Source organism: Trachymyrmex septentrionalis, unplaced genomic scaffold (genome assembly GCF_001594115.1).
Source record: "Trachymyrmex septentrionalis isolate Tsep2-gDNA-1 unplaced genomic scaffold, Tsep1.0 scaffold40, whole genome shotgun sequence".
Classification (NCBI taxonomy): domain Eukaryota; kingdom Metazoa; phylum Arthropoda; class Insecta; order Hymenoptera; family Formicidae; genus Trachymyrmex; species Trachymyrmex septentrionalis.
The window spans coordinates 2,879,793-2,899,228 of NW_017305569.1; the positions used below are offsets into that span (position 1 = coordinate 2,879,793).

The 19,436-nt window shown below is 31.9% G+C and overlaps 1 protein-coding gene across 8 annotated transcripts in view; it reads left to right on the forward strand.

The window, feature by feature from the left end:
- LOC108751091 (protein abrupt) overlaps positions 1 to 19,436 on the forward strand; it is a 121,247-nt gene that overhangs the window by 37,898 nt on the left and 63,913 nt on the right. For 7 of the 8 annotated variants that reach the window (XR_001939464.1, XM_018491048.1, XM_018491053.1 and 4 more), the window contains 3 exons: positions 5,148 to 5,503; positions 5,833 to 6,081; positions 9,961 to 10,758. Coding sequence is in view for 7 of the 8 variants with exons in the window: in XM_018491048.1 (XP_018346550.1) it covers positions 10,549 to 10,758 (210 nt within the window). In the remaining variant the exon portion in view is untranslated. Of the gene's footprint in view, positions 1 to 5,147; positions 5,504 to 5,832; positions 6,082 to 9,960; positions 10,759 to 19,436 lie in introns of those variants that run through there. The other variant, XM_018491049.1, reaches the window with a different exon arrangement.

A 19,436-nucleotide genomic window follows, 5' to 3' on the forward strand; every position in this document is an offset into this window, starting at 1 on the left:
ATATATTCACTTCAAGTATTGAAAATCTATAGTTCATGGTACATATACGAGTGCACTAAAGATTTTCAGTATTCGCAGTGAATAATGAAACATAGCCTTATATTATATACAAGGTAGCAAAGTTTGGTATAAATGGTGCCAAAGTTTGGTTCAAATGTATTCTTAATATAATTTGGAAACTTTGGGTTACAATCTTGTATAATATTTAAATCTTTTTTTATTCTGCCATTTTTTCTTTTCCCTTTACTTTCCCTTCATTTTGAATTGACTTTCTTCTCTTTATTATATTTTATTTTTATCTCATTGCGTTTCATTTAATTTAGTATTTACTGTGCAATTTATTGTGGCTAATTTTTTATTATTACTGTCTTCTTTTCTCTATGCATTTATTATATTAGTTTCTTAAAGAAAATGTCAACCTGCAGAATCTTTATTTTTAGATAAATTATCCATCTATTGATCTATTTATCCGTCTGCTTATATATACATTACATCCACACTTACATTACAGCATAAAAGACATATATGTATATATTTTTTAAATAAAATTCCGACTTAAAGCAAATAATATTTCAAAATTATACATAATTTAGAATGCGTGATTCGCATTTTTCATCAATTGACAGATGCCGGAATTATATTTGCGCTTCGATGCCGAGAACAGTTTGGATGTCGATCGATCAGTCGAAATGTATTCCCGGGCGACGTGGTTCATTCATACGATACAATGGAATGCCTGCAGCACACACGTTGCCGCGCGTGTCACGCTCTGTTTTACGTTCTCGTGTTACGATTTTACACATTCACAAGTTAAATACCTGAGCGAAAAACACATAAATCAAATAGCAATTTAAGATAGTGTTTTACTCAAACATTCAAAATAAGACATTCTTGCAAAAAAACTATTTTTTTCATGAACAATAATACAGTTTTGTAATTACGCGTAATTTTAATTGAAATATTCCAATGTGTATGCGTAATTTTGCAAGAATAAATTTTAATTTTCCCAAATTTAAATAAATAAAAACATGAATTCTTGGTTCAATCAAAAAATTTAAATTCAGTATTTTGAGATATGCATTTTTAATTTTGCAAAGATATCATAAAAATAAAATACCATAATCATAAAAAAGAGCTAATTATAATAATTGGAGCTATAATTAAGACAAAAAATTAAGCTATTTCATCCACTGTAATGATAAACATTATGTCTTTAAAATTACACAATCTCGATTTTTATTTTTAATTAGAATGTATTCGAGCCAACTGCGTTAATCCCTGAGAAGCCGAATTCCTGGGTACTTAATTGGCAGATATTGTTTTCCTTTTGATTCTCACACATGACTGTATCAAATCAAATACATGATACGAAGATAAATGTTCGCAGTGTCAGCAGTTGCATTTGTGATTAGCTATGATTTATTCCGCTCTGGAAAGATGTAAGCCCGCCGGTCGGGTAAAATGTACATTCGTAGAAGTTCTTCAAGTCATAGAAAGAAAAGTAGATAAGCACATTCCGCAGGCTTGCAACGCTTTCTAGCTACACTCTTACGAAATCGTAATCATTTCAATTTCATAATACGTGATTGTTCAATATATATTATTGTTCCAGCCGCAAGATGCAGTACCTAAATGACTTTGCAGCAAATATATTTGTCTGTGTTAAGATTCTTTCACTTTGTACAAATCTAAATAATACTGGATATATATTGCAGTTATATTATATTTTTTTTATAAATCTCCGATAAAACATATTTATATCAAATTTGTTTTTTAAAAAAAAGTTAATGCAGTTTTGTTGTAATTATTTATTATGCAAATTTTTTAATTTTACACATTACATTGACTTCAGTTACGTGTTCATACTTTATGCAATAACCGTAAATACATGGCTGCAGTCAATTTATTGATTGCCTCTCGACCACAGAATTCATGATCAATATTGAATTCATGATCAATATTGAAATCGTATCTGATTTGCAATATCGGCTGATATCTACACGTATGATTCTCGATTATCATCGCTACTACCAATTTTATTTTAAATAGATTCCCATTCGGTGATTATACTGGCCGCTTTCAAAATCAGTATAACAGTTTCATAATGTGTAATCGCTGCGACTTATGTGCTTTTAATTCCCGACACGTACTTTGTAATTGCATTACGTACGTAGCCGCAGCTTTTTTCAGACTACACCCATATGTTACTCCGCGATATCTCGGGCAGTTTGTTTATAAAGCTTTACTATATACGCGGAAATGCGAAACAACGCAGCTGCTATCAGGCGAGATCGAGCTATTTTCGTAATTAAAGCGGCAAAGGCGATCATACATTGTGCGGGCAAACATGATCAAGCTTTACATTTCTCTGATAACCACCGGACGATAAGAGCGATGTCACAGAGTTTGTTTAAATGGAAATTAAATGGTGAAATGTAAAACACTCGGGAGGAAGAGATCGCAAAACTATTATATACGTCTTGTTGGTATATAAATTCTACATTTATCTCCGGCTTATGAATGAAGTGCTACTCAAAATGTATAATATAGCGATTACATTAAAATTGTATGCTCCTTTGTGGCGTTAGAATCTTTTTTTATAACTCTGTCACAAACATAGAATTGAATAACACGATCAATTTTTTTATACCTTTCCTTTATACGAAAAGGAGAGTTTAAAAGTAGTGATTGAAAATTTTTATTTAGGCAAACCTCTACTTCTTAATCATTGATTTCCAAGATATAATTACTCCTCTTGTTTCTCTCTTTTGTGTTTTCTTTCTTTTCCTTTTAAAAATTTATCATCATCATTATTGTCACTATTAGTTTTATCTTTTTCTTTTCTTTCGATATCTTTCTCTTCTTTTTAGATAAGAATCTTTGATCTTTAAGCTGCAAGATTCTTCACCATTGTTAATTCAAAACAACAATGAGAATAGTAGAGCGAGATTTTTTCGTCTATTTCTTGCGACAATGTTTATTTCTATGGCATATGTTGATTATTTAAAAGTCGTATTTGTGCTCTCAAGAAGCAATCATGATTGCTATAATATAATAACATTGTACAATGTTATTATAAGACTGTAAAAAGATATTGTTTGCTATCGTAATTTTTCGTATTTTACTTTAAAGTTGAAACTGACGGAATAGCCCCGCCCTCTCTAACCCATAATAATATTTTGAAATTAAATTATTATCTATTGTTATAACATTTATTTATTTAATACATAATATTTATATATATACGTGCAAATTTTATGTAAAGATTAAGTAAAAAAATATCAAATTTTATTATTAATTTATTATTATTATTGTTTTTGTGCATATTATTCTTATCATGTGCTTATTTTAATCTGCTTAAACTTTCGTAAATTACAATTTTTGTAGCTTGAACGCATATGCTTTATTGCTTGTAAAATATTTCGTATTTAATAAATATTTATTTAACGATTGCAAAAGATATTTTATGGCATATTTTATTAGCATGTTGATCGAGAGATTTTATCTGGTCAATAGATTATTAAAAAATTACTATCAGATATAACATACGCATGTAAATTTGTATGTTTAAAGCATGCAAAATAAAAGACGTAGATTTGAATCTACGTTTTCTATTAGCGCAATCAACTAACAATGAGAAAACTTGGAGTGAATCGAGACAGCAAACGCAATGGACATTGCACTTGTATTTATAGTAATCGATGTACGGTGGAAAGAAATATAACCGATCGTAAAAGTCAAATGATTTACAATTAGAGTTGTAAGTAAATGAAAAATAATTCTACGATGACTCTTCCGTATATGATGCAAGTAAAGAGCATCTCATCATAAAATCGTCCGGTAATTACAATGCCTAAGGCACGCATAACTTAGAACAACTTTATTAGAAATAATCCATTTCTTAATGCGTGCTTGATATATATATAATGTTGATAATATTTTTTTTACTGAAATATCATTCATTTTTAAAATAAATATTACGCATAAAATCTAAACTTTAATTAATGTTTGATATGAAAAAATTGGAAGATTTACAAAAAAATTTAGAAATTTTTAAAACATCTTATTATAAATAATATAATTTCTTATTATAAATAATTACGTAAAAATCAAATTATACAAGGAAAATACATAAGTTGGATTATGAGTTAAAAATTTCTTAATATTTAGCAAATTGTGATGAATATATGACAAATATACAAGAAAATGTCACTTTAACAAGAGTATTCCATTAGTCTTCAAAGAAAAACAATTCCGACAAATTTTAACAATTTAAAATTGTTTATGTAGTTAATTACAAACCTATAGACCTTCCATATAGTTGTACCGTTATCGGTTATATATCACCAAGAAGAACATATAACATGTATGCGTCCAACCGAACATTAAGTGTCGAGATACCTGTAAAGGTTTTGAAAAATCAAAAGTTTCACGGGACATTTCAGTCAGACGGACACGCGAATAAAACAGTCATAAACCGAATGATGTTCAGAAGATTCCGTTACAAAGCATTTTTGCGAATAGACCGGTTGATATATATCTACTTGTAAGTATAATCAAAGAAGTAGGTACTGCATGTGCTATTCTTTAATTATTCTTTTCTAATCGTTTCATAGCAGTGCTATAAAGTGATTTAATTGTAATTTCGGTGAAGATTGAAATATTATATATTATAATTGAAAATTTGATATGAAATATTAGGGTGCACAAATTTTTCCTTCGATCGTCATACTTTTTCAATTATAAGTCGTTAAATAACATTTTATTAATAATATAAACACAAAAATGAAAGAAAATCTAAATGATTTTATCTTTTGTTCCCAACGTTATTGTTAATTTCACAGCATTATTTTTACATTTTTTTCTTTCTTCATTTATGTAAAAATAAATAAATCAGATTATTTTATATGTCAACTCTTTATTTATTTTGTTACCAATATTTAATAATATAAATAATTCTTACATAATTACAATAATTCTTACTCAATATATCAATGAAATAATTGTTTTTATCATCCAAATTAACGTTCAAATACAAATTTACAAATTTACAATTTAGTTATGCAAGAATCATTAACGTATTTCTCTTGTCACTTGTTGAAATCGAATCTGAATCACTTAACTTGTATTAATTGTGTCTATTACAGGAAAGGAAAGTGTGTAACCTGAAAACCGAATAAATAAAAACTGAACAAATAAAACTGAACAAAAAAAAAAAGAAAAATAAACAAAGTGAATAAAAACCGGAAGAGGAATGGTAAGCAAAAACATCGGAATAAGTGTCTTTGTCATTAATAGTAGGAATAAAAGTACGAAGGAGAACCTTTGTAGGCTCATTTCCCGGCACTGGATGTCGGACTGACGCGTCGACCGCGACGCAGAAGGACAGAAGGTGCAAGCGTTTCGGTATGCGCGAAAAAGTGATATATACTAACATCTTCAAGGAACAATTAAACATTAAGAAAGAGCGAGAGAAAAAGAGAAGATTTATTTCTATTATAAGGTAAATACTCTAAAAATATACTAACACATAAAAGAATATACAATAATTGTTATTATTGAACAATAAAAGACAAAAAGAAAAAATTTGGATGTTCTAAGAGATGTACTATTAATAAGTATATTAATATTACTACTATTATGTGATAAATAAATTAATATTTGGACATATGGCTTTCTTTCATTAGGTTTAACCTGATGTTTTATCATTGGGTGAAACATCATGTTAAACTTAATCACAAGTTAACCAGATGAAAAACCGAACCTATCTCTATCATTTCTTTTAGATTAGAAGTTATCAAATAAATAAAACATCTTATATTTTGTTAACAGCTTACAAACCAGAAGTCGGGATGATGTAATGGAAATAGTTCCTCGAGAAATATCTGATTGTCAATATTATACGGACAAAGTGGTCGAACAATCAAAATTAAAAAAAAGTAGCCAAATACTTCAATTTCGAGGAACTATTCAGCAGATACTACACTTTCATCCTACAGTATCTGATACTAATTAGATATAGTATCTAATGCTGTCAAATTAAAGAAGCATTCAAAAAGTTCAACGCCGGACATTTCTAAGGTATTTATCTCTATAATAATTTATAGTATTGATTTAAAGAAAAATAAAATTTTCGTTATTTTAAAATCAATAATTGATTTTAATATTTATTATACCGTCGAAAAGCGAGTATATGTATTTCTGCATATATGGTGTTAACCATAATCACAACATCTTAAGTATGCATTCGAGTTCAAAATATTAATTTTGGAAATTTCAAATTTAGTACAAAGAAATAAGAGTGATCTAATTATTTGATGCTCTCTGACGTAAATGTCAATTAGATTTTTATATTAGTTATTTTTATAATTTTATATTAGTTATTCCTTAAATAAATCTTTTGAAATAAAAGATTTCTGAATTTGGAACATTGCATTGTATTATATCGGTCGAAAATTATATAAAATACGAAACGGATTAAATTTTAAATTAAATTGTTTTATTATTAAAAGAGTGCATTTTTACCTTGCATCGGCTTATAGCTTTTTATATTCAATTATTGATTTTGTAATCTTCAAGTATAATCAATTATGCTTATTAACTCTACAATGCTATCGCTATTGAGTGATACAATATTGCTATCGATACGTAAATTTTATGTTCAATAGACTACTTTTATTTAATAGACTTATGTTATGTTGACTCTTTTCTTTTTCTCTTCTCTTGCTTATGTAGACTTATGTTGACTACTTATGTTCAATAGATTACTTTTAATTAATGTATCGTACAATTTTTAATATATTTCGCACTTTTAATATTTATAATCTACAAAATATTGATAATTTAGACCTTTATAAACATAAATAACCTAATTATTAACTTAAAATAGAAGAAAAAATAAATATACTATCAAATTCAATTTTAAAATAATATAGCGTATATAGTCCAATTGTATATATTATGCATTTCTTTTCATAACTTAAATAAAATGTATAATAACACAAATTTGCTTAATTAAAATCACTTATCACGCTTTCTGTTATAAAACTGACCATTCGAGAGTCAATATCATAACAAACTGATATATAACGGAAAGAATTTTTAAAAGTTTGTCTCTGTTTGTCTTATCTTTTAGTATAGCAGGTAGGAATTCTCATAATGATCACTGAAGGCATAACTTAGCGCTCATTGACCTATTGATACTTACACGTATCGATAATATTCTAAGATTAATTAATTTTTGTACAGTATCTCTAAATACATACATATTTTCTTTCTACACATTTCTTTTTACACAAAATTATTATTTTTTTATTTATGTGATATATAAATTTATATAGATTCGTATTGTTGTGAATTTTTTAATATTTTATTGGTGTAATTTTTTGATATAATGAAGATATGATCTTCTTATTAACTTTATCGTGTATTTTGTTTTATTGAATATTTAATTGAAATTATGTGTAAGTTAATAAATATTCTTGAGTATATTAAATTAACGTTTTTAATTGTCATGAACTTTACGATTGAACGATCATGATAATATCGAACAGGTTGCTATTTTTATTGGAATTTTCGTGGCTTTTATGATTTCGGCATAAACAATGTGAAGGGGTTGCTAATGAAAGGTTTACGAAATAAATGTAAAAATATTTTACATCGGACGATTGCGCACGCTAAGGTCGATTGAACAATTCCATTAGCGGCGAGTTTTACATTGGCAAGATAATACCTAATTTGTTCATTACGAATGGCGTATTAAAATTTAAATTTTAATAGTCTCCAACGAGTCCGATATTAAAAATGTATCACATAATGCGTTCGTTACGAATTACATATTTAAATTTTCATGGACAGCTGGCCAGTCAGTAACCATTAAAAATGTAATCTTTGATTCCCGGGAACTGCATAAAAATTTCATCAATCTATATACATGCATGAATTAGCAATAATATCATTCGCATAGTAGGTAAATTATAATAAATCAATCTATTTAATTTTATGTTATCTTGAATATATTTTTCACATTAACATATTTCTAAAGAAAAAACAATTATTATGTTTATTATATTTAAGCAGAAAAAACTTAATTCAATTATATACAAAATGGCAAATATTAAAAAATTATGTAAAAATTGTTTAAAAAAACAATACAGAAAGTAAATAAATAGATTTTATGCGCGCATAATATATTATGAGAATGGAATAAAAAATTTTAATGAATAATTAAATTAAATATTAATATTAATTTGAGAATGTAAGATGTTTCAATTTTAAAAGGAAAAATATGTTTCTAATAATTTGAGTATTTAATTATCGGTTCGTAATTTCACATCAAGACGTACTTTCAGCTCATGCATTAGGCTGTGTTCTGTATATATAATAAGGCCAATAACGCCTTAATACACAAATATGTAAGCAGTAAGCAAATTAATATTTTGAAGTTGCTACTGCTTACTTTATTGCTTTAGGATGTAGTCAAAACCTCATTAAAGCATTTGATTTATCAGAAGAAAAAATTTTATGAATTGATCAATCAAAGAATACTTCAAAAGAATTATATTATTATTGACCATACACATCCAGTCTTTATTGTGATTGACCGATTACTGCTTGTGTCTAAATAATGTTTTTTACTGGAAAAAAATACAAAACTGTTGCAATTCAGTGTAATAAATTCAGTTTACATATTTTCAGTGTTAATAAATAATTTAATCCTCTTTTAAAGATATGATCTTATTGTGACAACAAAGAAAATGTAATTAAAAGAGTTAAATTATTTATTAACGTTGAAAATATGTGAATTGATTTGCATTTAATTGCACTTAATGCGCATAGTGTTGCACTCGTTTTTTCAGTGGATATTACTCCCTTACATTTTTCTCTATGTGCTATGGCTCATACACTGCCAGTATTGACCATCTGTACCATATGTAATGTCAGGGCCGCCACTAGCATAGAAGGCACCTTTGTGCAAAGAAGATTTTGCATATATAATATCTCTTCTTAATATTTTTATTTACCCTCAATTTTTCCGATAAGATACATTTTAAAATAATTTTTTAAAGTTTTTTTTGTTTTTTAAACAAGGTGTAATTTGATCATAGAAGGTTTTTTTTTCTCTAAAACAGAAATGTAAAAAGTGAAAATTTTTCATTGAAATTGATATAGAAATTTTTCACTTTCACATGTATCCGCTTTAGAGAAATAATCGATAATCTGATAATTTTAACCTTTCTTTTGTAATCTGAGTCTTTTTTGATACAAGTAATTTCATTTTTATATAAATTTCTTTGAAATAAAAGGAAAGCAGAGTCCGGTTTCTTCTCTTAAAATATCTTATTAATAGGAATCTTGTTGAAAAGAAAAAAATGTTGAAAAATAACTCTGAAATTTTCCATATTTTCTGAAAGCTTATAATGATACAAAAATGAAGCTTGACAAAAAACCTGGATTGCAGACAGAAAGAATAAAAACATGCAAATGGAGGATTAAAACTTAATTTAACTTCTCTTTTTAACGCATTTGTGCGGTGCACAACTTGCACACCTGCTTGCGGCGGTCCTGCATAACGTATACTATAGATTTAAAATTTTTAGTATTGCATTTATATGGTCATAGGATGCGGTCCATTTAACGCTACAGATGCTTCGAAACTTTTTTGACCAATCGGAAGAAAAAAATTTCACTAACTGACTAATGAAAAAATGCTTCGAAATATTGATAGCATCAGATGGACCGTAGCCACAGTCGGTTCTTATTTTTCGTCTTAAGATGTGATTGGCTTACGATATCTTAAGACTGCATTTAAAACGGTCTTAAATATAAAATCCGACTATAAATACCGGCCTGTATATCGGAACACGGTCTTAAATCAATAATAAAAAACAAAAGAACCGATCGTTCTATTTATTTACTTTGCATTGTGCGGAAACATAGTCGCTATTTGTTTTTTTGTAGCTAACAGCGGATTACTTCACTGTCAGAAACAATAGAGGACGGCAACTGCGAGCCATCAAAATAAGCAATCGCGTCAAGTCTCTCGCGCGAAGTACATGTAGCAGCACTACATTATTTCGTGATCTCAGTCCGACGTTTTACCGTGCGCTTCCAAGTGCCACCTATCATGAGCCAAGTACTATGAGATTCTTCAACGTGGTGTACGCGAAGTTTCCCCTATACCTACTTTTATTTGGGATTGGGCGCTTAGCTTTCATTTCTTGGCTTTCACTTCTGATAACATCAATATCCTTGGAAGGAACAAACCGTAAAGAGGAATCTGTGACGATCTGTTTCGAAGCATCGAACAATTGTTGAACGCTGCGAGGCGTTCCTCCAGGTTATTATCTTGGCGATTGAATTCGGGCGCGGTTGAATCGCGGAGCTTTAAGGAATATACAGAACGGAATATACAGACAAGGAATAGGAAGCGTGAGTGTAAACGAAGAAAGACTGGTGAAGGTGAAGTGTGAAGGTCCGAGGGTATAGAGCAACACGTGGAGTGTGAGCACGATAGCACCGCGGGTCGTTCTCAAGGGGACGGACGCCATGGCGGCTTCTTCGTCCTCGTCGACCGGCGGAGAGCAGCAATACTCTCTTAGATGGAACGACTTTCAATCGAGCATTCTCAGTTCCGTACGTCAGCTGAGAGATGTGGAAGATTTTGTCGACGTCACGCTCGCCTGCGACAGCTGCAGCTTCACCGCACACAAGATCGTTCTTTCGGCCTGCAGTCCGTACTTCCGAAACTTGCTCAAGGTCAGTGCACATTTTCAAGTGGTTTTTACCTTTTTCTCAAAATCTTTTTAAGCTGCGAATTCAAAGCTACAACCGCCAAAACGATCGAAAAAAGAACCATTAAATTATTTAGCGAGTTTCTTTAGTCGAAATTAAAGTTATCTATATTTAATGGTTGAATTTATCTTAACATTTCTAATCTGTCATTCACGAACGTTCTAACACAGCTATTCATATTCTTTTAGTATATAATACTCGAGAAAGAGAGAGCATAAAACTAGTGCATGAATTTTTTTCTATAAATTTTTTGATAAATTTCATTAAATATATTGGAAAAAATGAGAGAAGAAAAAAAATTGATGTAATTTTATTTTTCTGTTAATATTATTGAAAATATAACTGACATGAAATATACAAGTCAATCACAATAGAGAATTATAAGAATATTATTTTAGCTTAGCAAAGGTCTAATTTTTTCATTTTGTCACAAATTTTATTAAACCTGCTGGATTTCGCAGCGATGCATTATTAAATCATAGAGTCAAGGAATATAATTTAGCGGTCACTGCATGTGCGAGCGATGTGTAACTCGATCGTAATGTAGGAAAGTCGAGTCAGGGTCATGTATGACATAATATGTGTGGAAACGCTAACAGTGCGATGTGGTGTAACGAAATCATAACTGATAATCGTGAAATGAACTACTTAAGCTTCCTCTTTATTCATGGATACTGATACCTCTCTTCTTCAAAAGTATCTACACTATAACTTATTCCATAAAATTTGAATTTAATAAATATTGGTGAACGAGCATATCGTTCCAATACAAGATATATAATAAATCAAGTAATTAACTACTCATCTTAGATTGTTAATAGATATAGTTAATGACGCTAGTATTTTAATTTATTCATTGCAACTTTTTATGATAAGATATCTTGTAAATAATTTTGTTCAATTCTATTTAAAATCTATTAATATTTAATATTCTAAATTGTATCATAGTGTTATAGTTTTCTTTAAATAATATCTATGAAGTACAGATGTCAAGTTGAAATGTGACATGGTATATTGATACACTACAAATGCGTCATACAGAGTAGAATTTGGAATCGTATGTCATTAATTTTAGCCACTCCAGTAATAATTTCTACCTCCAGATCAACCGCTAATCTTAGATCGTTAATGGATGTAGTCAGTGACGCTGGTGTGTGTTTTATTCGGCGTTTTAACTTTCTAAAATAAGATTTCTTATGAATAAAATAGAATTTATACAGATATCTATATCATTACTTTATGAGAAACTAATATTAAAAATAAGTGATTCTCTCACACACATAATTTAAAGTAGAAGAAATTGCGTTCTTAATATTGAATACCTTTTAGTATCATATATCTTAATGTTGTTTCTGTCTTTAAAACATTTCGCAATCTTTTCTATCCTTATTTAAACGTATTTATTATGAAGAAGTATTTTCTTTCTTTTAGAGACCAGTGAAAGTATATAATACAAAACTCACACGGATTATTATGCATGCCTTAAGTCTTCTTCCAATTTGTAGTTAAGCTCAAGATAATCCTTTAATAATGCCAATCGCCGTCATTTTTTCTACGATCGGCTAGCAGGTCCTCATACTTTACATGAACAAAACATGGGGAATGCTTTCGGTATTATAATTTTACGAGGGTCGAAGGAATTTTATGCTCGGGTAGGTGAGTTAAATGTAAATTGTTAAGAGAAAATAAAAGAAAATCTGAAGGAAGAAAGTAGGCATTTCTCGGCGTGGAAGGATAGATAGGAAGCAGATACCACACGCCGCGAAGAATTCGTAAGTCGCGGTTTCCTGTCTATCTCGATATCTTGGTTGAAAAAAAAATAAGATAACACGTAGCTGCGAATTCGTAACGTTTCTCATCATGTATATTGCAATACATTGTCGGAAACTATAAATTTAATAACATAATTTATAATTGTGTTATTAATGCATTCAGCAATTATTACAAATAATAAATTTTGTGTTTATATCACAATGCCAGACATTTATAAACACAAATTAATCTGATAAAACATTTGAAGCTTTAATGTTAACAATGTCGCAAGAAGAAAATTTAAAAGACAAATATAAGTTTCTATATAAATTTCTTCTGTGTGTGTATATATAGATTTATTATAAAATATAGATGTATATATATATATATATATATACATTGCACCATGAAAAGGTGATGATTCTGTGGCTATTCTTTTAAAAATCAATACATTATTTTCCTAACGCTTCAATTATTCTCGAGTTTGCAATATATATCTTGCGCGATGCTTTGTGCAAAAATAAAACATCCTACAAAATTGTTCCCATTAAAAAAAAGGTCAATTTTATATTTCTAATCTGTTTTTTTTATTTGTGTTATATCTAGACGAAGTAATTCATATCCTCATTCCTGATAGACATAAAGCGCACAAGTGGGTGAAAGTAACTCTTAGAGTCTTATTTCGCGCATTACCGCAATCGCGAAATTATAATAACTCTCTGGTAGTAATTATATACTCTAATTGATTCGCGAACAGACACGCAGCAATCAGACCGGTTATTGCCTCATAAATCCCGGATGTTACAAATCATCGTAAAATCATCAAGAGCAATTGCAAGCTGCCGTCCTCTCAGAGAGAATTGGATTTCGAAAAAATATATAAATAATTGCAATACGGTATTGAATTATGAAAGAAACAATAATTAATATTTATGCAATGCTAATTATTAGATTTTCCTTGACAAACCGTGACATCAAAAGGACAAAAATGAAAATAATATCACGCTGGGAAATAACGCAATTATCACAATTAAATATAATTGTTGAGATAAAACAGTATTATGTGACATATAATTTGATAACTTCATGTCTCTCTGTGTCACACAATTTTACATTATAAATGTCTATAAATAAATATTTAAATTTCTCAAAAAATTGCACCCTACATCAGACATTTCGCTAAAATCTGTTATGGTGCATTCTAACGATTCGAAATCTTATCAGACCGATCCATCCTTACTGAATTGTTGAGAGACGACGGTATCCTTGTGTGATGAAGACCACAAAAGACTTCCGGTTTGATTTGCATAATAACGTGGTGTTCAGTCATCGCTAACGGAGATCCTCCCCTTTCACGCGAGACACAATCGATCACTTCGACATATCGTCGCGATGTCGTCAACAGTCAGTGGTATCTCTCCGAGAACCTGTTTCCTTCGTATGTTTGCTTTTGATCGGTCGTCCTCATCGTCGCTTTGAGGCAACTATTGATCGTGCTCCCATATAGATTTTCTTTTGATCGGTCTAAGTTGACACGAGATGGAAGTTTAACGAAAAGTTCGATGTAATGTCTTATTTTATTATTGCTAGTAATACCTAGTAATTCAAAAACAAATTACGGATCTCCGATTTTATTTCTGGAGTGGGGGGAAAAAAAAGGGGGGGGGAATCTAAGGATTTTCAGATAAAAAAAAGTTTAAATAGACAATCTGCTGGCGTGCGATGGTTTTATCTAATGTGTCAATAATTGACTAAGGATAAAATGATCGAACAATCGGTCATTCGACACTTCGAGGAATCTGTATAATAGAAAATACTAATAATATTATTGCCTCTTCTAAAATACTGATAATGTTATTGCCTCTTGTTTCAAATTTCGTCATCCTTGAGAATTATTCCGCGTCGAAGCGACTGGTTGTCCAAAGAATGACTCGGACGTTGAATGAAGCGGCCGACTTTCTAATTGACGCGTACCACTAATTGATTTTAAGTGTCGGGCGGTACTCGAGGCGAGTTAATAAAGCTTACACGTTGGCCAAGCTGTGCTTACGTCACGTTAACTACATGGACATACGACGCAATGGCGCAGGATTTTATGCCATATCGCTTGAACCTCCGTACACAATTACATTAAGGCCAACCGGCTACGTTGTAACTTGTAATGACGAGTGGGGAGAGAAGGCCAGAAAAAGAGAGAATGAGAGAGAGAGAGAGAGAGAGAGAGAGAGAGAGAAGAGAGATGATTGGTAATAACTGTCTCACGACGAAGCGACAACAAGAGTTACCATTATGCCGGCATTAATAGCATACGCTCTACCGTATTACTCGCTTTTTGTTTGCCCACTTGCGCGATGACGTAGGATTCCGTATTGGTTTCGACGATCGCCTACTTATTGTTAGCGTATAAACAGCGCCGTGTATAATGCTTATGGTCGATATGGCCTCGAACGCAGGCATAATCAACGCCAGCGGCTATAAAGAAGCGCTCTTGCATGTACATGAGAAATTTGGGTGGAATGTCGTGACTAAAAAAAAAAACGATAAAAATAAAAATATATGTTTCTCTCTCTCCCTCTCTCTCTCTCTCTCTCTCTCTCTCTCTCTCTCTCTCTCTCTCTCTCTCCGCGGCGCGGCATAGAGAATCGTGCTGAATCTTCTCAGTAAAAAAAAAAAATCACGATAACAAACTATTACGCCGCAACGGAATGGGCGTAACTCCCGGGGCTATTTTTCCGGGGATATTTACCGCTACGCCGGACACTTTATTATATTATTTTCATTTTATTCCCCGTATTAATTATCGTGTTGCGTTAAAATTAGTCTGCCATTCGCTCGGCAAATAACGCGGACCGATAAGCTTCCACCGGCTCGCGACCGTGTCCTTCCGAAAATATTTTCCGGATTTGATTTAGCGCAATGCACGTGCGATGCGTAATGATAACGAAACCGTCCGTAAGCTCTGATAGAGGCGCACCTGAACGACGGATGATTTATGCGTCGATGCATCGTCGCGTCGATTTACGGCAAACTCGTTCATTTGACTATCGGCCAGAAGTCCATGACGAATCGCCCGGTTATCGAACCGAACCCGCAATGATATTTGCCAAAATACGAATAGCGGTTATATATATATATACATATATATACCGAACTCGTGACAATAACAAATGCTTCCCGCCATACGTCGTTTCGCTGGTAAGCGTCATCCTGCAAATCGCAACAGCAGGATCGATCGTGTCCAATAGGATGTTCTCTGCTCGATGTCGATTTATTTTTGTGAAATAAATTTCCGTCGACGGGAATAAATCTTTGGAAAGAGTAGCGGAGATGCAAACTCGGTGCTCGATTTTTACGACTCTATAAATATTATCGAGTTTTTTTTTTCGCCAAAGATCCTGCAGTAATCTTTTTTCTTTTTTTTTTTTTTACGGGGAAAACTATGTCGCATTTGAAAAAAGAAAAAACACATTAAGTAAGTTAGACTTCGTTACGGCGGAGGTCGGCGAGTGACACTAATTGCGCGGACTCTAATCTGTTAATTAAATCGGAACTACGCTGGGGCCTGCATGACGGACCGAGGGAGTAAAGTGAAAAGTAGCGGAGAGCAAATCAGATGATTAAAGCGTGGACTAGATCAACTGACATTTACGATGCTGCGAAGTCGAGGGAACGCGGGCGAGTCATGTTAATTTCTGCGCGCCAACACAAAGTATTTCATTTCCTTCGAACGGTCATCGCCGCCCGCGGATATTAATGGATAACATTAACGGAGTTATCTAGCGCTGTGACGGTCCCTGAAAGGCGCGCTCGGTTTTGTTAGACGTTGATCGGCGGATTAATATTGAAGTGTCATTGAAACAGGCTTAATAAGTTTTCGTGGCTTCTTGGAGCGCTGGGAGATCGGTTAATGAGTGGTCCTATCCGCGCAACAGAGATTTAACGTATTTATATGTGAGCTACTCTTAGCTTACATATAAGTTTAGAATAACATTAATACGTTTCGTTTACGAATCTGTTGATTAATATGGAATGAATTTTACCTTAAAAGAATATATCAATAAGTGAGTTCTTAATTACAAGTAATTGACAGCTTCTACTTTTTGCAAATCAGGAATGTAATATAAATTTGATTATCCATTTAACAAGATCTTGTATCGATCAATTTTCTTTCAAAAAAACATATCAAAGATGTAAATTTCTGATTATAAGCAGTTGACGATTTTTTTTTTCTTTTTACAAATTACGAATATAATATGGTTATATTCAACAAGATTTTATATGTTACGTCTTACGTTTCACTTATAAGTCTGTTAATTAAATATGAGATAATATGAGATCAATTTTATCGAAAGAACATATCAGTAAGTTTCCTAGTTATAAGTACTTGTCAATTTTTACTCCCCGCAAATTACAAATATAACACAAATTTCGTTCTCATTCACTTAATGAAATGATATAAATAGCGCAGCGAGAATTTCCCAGATAAACGTTTCATCCTTTAAGCGAGATATCACGATAATTTTGAACAAAATGCAGCATCGGATGGTACTCTTTTTCCGCATTGATTAATGATTTCTCTCCGGCACGCCGTGTATCATTAACACCGGAAAGAAAGTCGCGGCTGTTCCTTCTCTTTTCCCTCGTCGTCGAAGCGGTGACAGCTCAATAATAAACGCAAGTTACAATACTCATTCATTTTACTTAAGTATAATTCTGATTACTTTCAAACGTTCCTGCCTGTTCGATCGGAAGAACTGATCCGCTCATTATCGCGGCTCACGGACGGTGGACATGTGCATGGACCATATTAATCGCGACGCTCGGCGCCCGTTCGCTCGCGTGCACGAGCATCGTTGGCGGCGTCCCACGCGACGCGCGCGCGCGCGAAAAATAACAAGAGAGACGCCGGAGACGCCGAGATAAAGGCGGACAAAAGTCCGTTATCTCGCTACGATGGTTTTTTTTCAGTTATAATTAACAAAAGTATGCGTGTTAAAACTATGGCTGGCTGGGAATAAAGGGAACGTGATGGTAGGCAAGCGGAAGGGGATAATACGGACGATTGACGCTTTATGAATAGTGATTTTGATCTTTTTCTTCATATAATGTGACTGCCGAGGGGGGCAAACAGCTGAGGGCATTACGGTGTACAGATTTGGAATATTACTGGGCGTTACTGGGCATTATTCGAGAGAATTATGTATTATATAGTATAATAAGCGGTATGAGCAAGGGTAAACCGCTGACCAAAATTGTGTACGTCAATGCCTAGTAGTAATGATCAAGTAATGCCCAGTAATATCCTAGTAATGCCCATTAATGCCCACTAATGACGTCTATCTAGTTACCCTCCCCCCCCCACTTAATCAAGTCTTAATGAATAAATTATATAATAATACGCTATTTATGCGCTCTCAAAATTTGCAAACAAAATTTTGCACTCATTTCGTACAGCTAAACAAAATTTTTTTGTCGACCCTGAGTAAGCTGTCAATCTCCCTACGTTAATAACTGTTTTGGAAAATCAAATACACATGATTTATACGCTATTTGTGCGCTTTCATATTCATATAGTTTTAATTTTTGTGCTGTATCCCTTAAAGAACTTTCCTCTTAGAGCGAACAGTCATATTCATTCCGTTTAAAATTGCAAAATTACACTATTTAATTATGCAAAACAGAAAGAAGTTAAATAGAACAAAAGTATTATCAATCCTATTTATTATATTTATTGTACCTTTGACCTTTATCTTCTCCGAAACCCTTTTATTTTAATAGAAACACAATTGCTTGGAATTTATAGCGCGTAAATAAAAAATATACTTACACACAGTTACAGCATGTATTTTCATAATTTTTAATGACTTAGATATGAATATTACTGTTGGCTCCAAAAGGGGAAAGTTCCTTAGGGTTGCAACGCAAAAACGAAATTGCTTGGAAATGGTAGCGCATAAATCGAAGATATATTTTGCATACTTAGATAGTATAATTTTGCAATTTTAAACGATTTAGGGATGAATATGACTGTTTGCTTCAAGAGGGAAGTGCCTTAAGGGATGCAGCACAAAAATTGAAATTATATGAATATGGAAGCGCATAAATAGCGCATAAATCCCATGTATTTAAATTTCCAAATCTGACTGACAGTCTACTCACCCACACAAAAAAAATTTTGTTTAGTTAAACAAAATGAGCGCAAAATTTTGTTTACGGATTTTAGGAGCGCATAAATAGCGCATTATTATATAATTTATTCATTAAGATTCGGTTAAGGGGGGGTGGAAGGTGGTTAGGCAGACGTCCATTAATGTCCTAATGCCCATTAATGTCCCAGTAATGTCCATTAATAGATAACTTCATATCGTTTATTATAATACAGAATTTTCTTAAGTAATGTCCAGTAATACCCAATAATGTCCCAAATTTGTACACCGTAATACCTTCAGCGATTTATCTTTTGGGTATGAGATTATGCATTGCTAGGGCATTAATGAACATTACCAGGGCATTAGTGGACATAAAAATTGAACATTACTTGCCATTACTTCGGCATTACTGGGCATTGGTGTACGCAATTTTGATCAGTGGTTTATTCCGCAATGTATCACGTTATGTAAAATTGAAATTTTATTAATGAAGCATAAATATATAGTGTGTTATTATTAAAAAAAGCCTAATAAAATTATCAATACAAGTTTATTTATACGTTATATATTTCGGTACGCGCCGGATAGATATTTTTTCGACAGGACATTAGCACGGAAGAGAACGTACGTCAGTAGTTGACGGTGTGTGAGAGGGAATGTAAGTGTAGCTAGAAATAAGTCGTAAGAAATATAAATGAAGGAGGGATGAAAGCGGAATGGGAGTGAGGCAGAGGATATACA